At 49.7% G+C, this 3,987-nt stretch overlaps 1 protein-coding gene and 1 pseudogene across 1 annotated transcript; both read left to right on the forward strand.

Annotated features, from left to right (window-relative positions):
- Positions 1-972: 972 nt before the first annotated feature.
- On the forward strand, positions 973-2,047 carry LOC149360616 (uncharacterized). The gene has a single exon (XM_089569348.1). It carries the CDS (start codon positions 1,030-1,032, stop codon positions 2,035-2,037), a length of 1,008 nt encoding a protein of 335 aa, XP_089425474.1. The 5' UTR covers positions 973-1,029; the 3' UTR covers positions 2,038-2,047.
- Positions 2,048-2,506: 459 nt separating this feature from the next.
- Positions 2,507-3,531, forward strand: LOC149360617 (uncharacterized; annotated as a pseudogene).
- Positions 3,532-3,987: the final 456 nt, after the last annotated feature.

Below are 3,987 nucleotides of genomic sequence, written 5' to 3' on the forward strand. Positions count from 1 at the left end.
ATAGAGACTGCAATCGAAGACCTGCAAGCCGGAAAAGCTCCAGGACCTGATGGAATAGGGGCCGAATTTTACAAAGCATTTAAGCCCACAGTCGCTCAGTTACTGCTACGAGTTCTAGATGAAGCTTACGAAAGAAAACAAGTGCCACTCTCATTCACCACGTCGTACATAGTGCTGATTCCGAAATCAGATGTCCCAGAAAAGAGGTTGTTGGTGGGAAATTATCGCCCGATAAGCCTCACCAACGTGGACTATAAATTGTACATGAAGGTTTTAGCAAAGAGATTGCAGAGCATAATTACGAAATTGGTTGGGCCGCACCAGACTTGCGGAATCAAAGGTAGGAGTATCGCCACAAATGTGCACGTCGCACGGACCGTGCTGGAATGTTGCGATGTGCTCGGGGACCGCATCGCTATGATGCAGCTAGATCTGGCAAAAGCCTTCGATCGCGTTTCCCATGATGTCATTTTCAGCATTTTGGAGCACGCTAATGTAGGCCGTATTATTGCAGAAGGTGTTAAGATGGCATATGCAAACTGCACCACGCGCATTATTGTTAATGGTGACCTCACAGACAGGATAGCAGTTCATTCGTCAGTAAGGCAGGGATGCCCGCTATCGCCTCTGCTGTTTGCGGCCTACTTGGAGCCACTGTGCTTAGCTATCATCAAAAGTGAGAGCATCACGGGCTTTCGATTGCAGTCGACTCACGTCAAAATCCTTGCTTATGCGGACGATATTGCGGTATTCTGTTCAGACAGAGGCAGCATTACTGAGGTGATCAGCACGGTGGATAAATTCTGCAAACAAACGGGGTGTCTCATAAACTGGGACAAAAGCTCTGGCTTTTGGCATGGCGACTGGGAAGCGATGCCTGAACACTTTTCCAGGATGCGATGGTCGTCTTTGCCAACGCAATATCTCGGCGTCCCCTTAGTGCATTATCGCGATGCAAGTGAACACTGGAATGAAGATACGTCAAGGGCGAGGGAGAAAGCAGATGCCTGGAAAGGGAGGCAGTTATCAATGTTTGCGCGAGCCTCCGTCTGCAATCTTTTCCTTGTATCCAAAATATGGTATTTGATGAATGTGCTGTGCGCATCTCGGGCCAGTATTCAAAAGATGCATCGAGTGTTTGCTGTTTTCATTTGGTCGTCAAACTGGGAGAGAACCAGCCGTACCAATTTGTTTCTTTCAGTGAAAAAAGGAGGCCTCGGCCTTGTGCATTTATTTCTGCGTCAAGTTGTTTCGCGTTTTTTCTTTCTCCGAAATCAAAGGGATAATTTTCTTATGACTGTTATCCAAGTGCGGTTGCAGAGACTTCTTCCTGAATTTGTCGTCTCATCTTGTGCGAATATGTGTGGCACTGTCAATGGGTACATGCGAGAAGTTGTACTCTCTTTTAGGCTGCTCCATGTGCGATTTTCCCTTGAGTACTTATCTAAAGTGTCAAAGCAAAAGCTGTATAAGGATCTGGTGGACACCATGTTACCGACCCCAATCTACCGGTTACCTTATCGTGGAGGCCCAGGGCACGATGTATTAAAGAGAGTTAAAAATATGCCTGTGAACCCATCTACGAAATCTTTTTTCTTTAAATTGCACTCGAATACACTTCCTGTTAAAACGTGGCTGCACGAAAAGGGGATTTTTGTCCCATGGACCACAAACTGTCTCTTATGCAAAAAACCTGAGACAGTAGAACATGTATTTCTGGACTGTTGGGACCCCGTTTTTTATTGGGATGTGCTACAACGAACAGTCAAAAAAGATTTTCCCCTGGACCCCTACGGCATCACATTCCTGCCAATTCAGAATGAAGCAGGAGTACCGTATGATTTAATCATGCTTCTGGGCCTCCACAGCCTCTGGAGGACACGGATGCAAGTGCGACACGCGGATGTTAACGTTCGCTCGGTGCGCGAAAACTTTATTGAAAGTGTTGCGAGCTTGAGAGAAATGTACCGAGCACAAGCTGACCCACCTGAATGGATTACTGTATTTGATGAACTGGTCGCATTGAGAAGATTTTAAGCCCTGATACGTCAGCCGAATTAGGCTGTTTTTTATCATTTGTACATTTTTGTTATCATGTCACAGACGGCAATAAAGAAAAAAAAAAGAGTGGCGCAGTGGAAGCGTGTTGGGCCCATAACCCAGAGGTCCGTGGATCGAAACCATGCTCTGCTACTTCTTTTTTTTCTCTCTCTCTCTCTTCGGAGGCAGGCTCTCTCACGTGGCCACTATGCTACTGCAATTGAAATACCTGGAACTTTTCTCTCCCTCCTCGTCCAGCAGAGTGGCGCAGTGGAAGCGTGCTGGGCCCATAACCCAGAGGTCCGTGGATCGAAACCACGCTCTGCTACTTCTTTTTTTTCTCTCTCTCTTCGGAGGCAGGCTATCTCACGTGGCCACTATGCTATTGCAATTGAAATACCTGGAACTTTTCTCTCCCTCCTCGTCCAGCAGAGTGGCGCAGTTTCCTGTCAAAGGACTGCGGTGCATGGTGTTTGACCCGGATACCAAGAACGTCAAGGTTAAGCTCCTTTGGCTTCCCCGCTATATGGAACACCGGAGGATTGTGGAAGTATTAGAGCCTTATGGCACGGTTCAGTCTGTGGAGCGTGAAAAGTGGCGGTGCCCAGGGATGGAGCATATGGAAACGTCGAACCGTGAAATCTCCCTCACACTCAGGATGGTGTGTCAGCAAGCACAATCCCACACACACTTAATGTTTATGGAGTGCAGGCATTAGTCCTTATCCCAGGGAGACCTCCACTGTGCCTCCAATGCAGCCGGGTTGGGCATGTACGGCGCCGGTGTCGCACGCCTCGGTGCACCCAGTGCCGACGCTTTGGCCATAATGCGGAGAACTGTGTCTTGAGTTACGCTGACAGGCTGCGTCAAGGCCAGTGGTCACGGGAAGATGACGTGGCATTAGAACACATCATGGATGTTTCTGAGGTTGTCGACGCGACCGGAGAACTAAGTCGTGAGCATCGAATAGATGGGGAACAGAAGACTTCAACACCTCAAATCAACACGGAATCTGAAGCGACTGGCCATCTAGCATCCGCGCCTCCAGAACGAAAACCGCCGGACCCGGGCCCCCCCGTGAGTGCTACAGAGACTGCTGTGCTTGCTGCACAAGAACACCTCGTCGCCACAGGTCAACGTCCGGATATGCCTCCTGTGGAGTCAGACGAGGCAATACAGCCAGTGAATGCTCGCCGATCCTCCTCTGTTGCTGATTCTGCTTCGTCGTTGGAGGGTAACGGTGAGCCGTGTGTGGCGTCGATCTCTGGCGTGTCCGGTTCTCTGTCGGCTGTCAGTGTGGCAGCGAGTGATGTGCTCCCCTCGGGTTCGTGGGCCGAGGCCTTGGCTGTCTCAGAGGAAGACATGGACAGCACCGCACCTTTGAAACGTCCAGCAGCTGACGAGGTGTGTATCGATGGCGCTGACCACAAGGCACAATGTGTAGAGGCTACGGGAAGGGTGGCGTTAAAGAGGAGGGCGATGTCTGCCTGAGAGGCCGCCAATTTGGAGGCGGGCCACCCCATTCCAGGGGATGGCGTTTGTTAAGACTGGCACCAAAAATGGCGAGCGTCGCAGCATATCAAGTCGCTACCCTTAACGTTAGGGGTATGCGTAATCGTAGGAGGCAACAGCAGGTACGGCATCTCTTAATTAAAGAAATGGAGTGTGTGTGTGGCCGCTATCCAGGAAACAAAGTTGTCCTCTGATGAAGAGACAGCAGCTGCTCTCGAGCCTTTTTTGTCGGAATACAACATTGTTAGCCACGCGAGAGGCTTATCAGGAGGTTGTATGCTATTCCTGGCGAACACGCTAGAGATGACAGCCTTGTCTTATTGCATAGATGACGAGGGGCGACTTATATGCTGTGATCTCACAATTTCAGGTGTACAGTGGCGGATTATTTGTGTTTACGCCCCCACAAAGCAGCGCGAGAGAAGGCTCTTCTTT

The sequence above is a fragment of the Amblyomma mixtum genome, chromosome 2 (assembly GCF_055824585.1).
Source record: "Amblyomma mixtum isolate Tamu chromosome 2, ASM5582458v1, whole genome shotgun sequence".
In the NCBI taxonomy this organism is placed as follows: Eukaryota; Metazoa; Arthropoda; class Arachnida; order Ixodida; family Ixodidae; genus Amblyomma; species Amblyomma mixtum.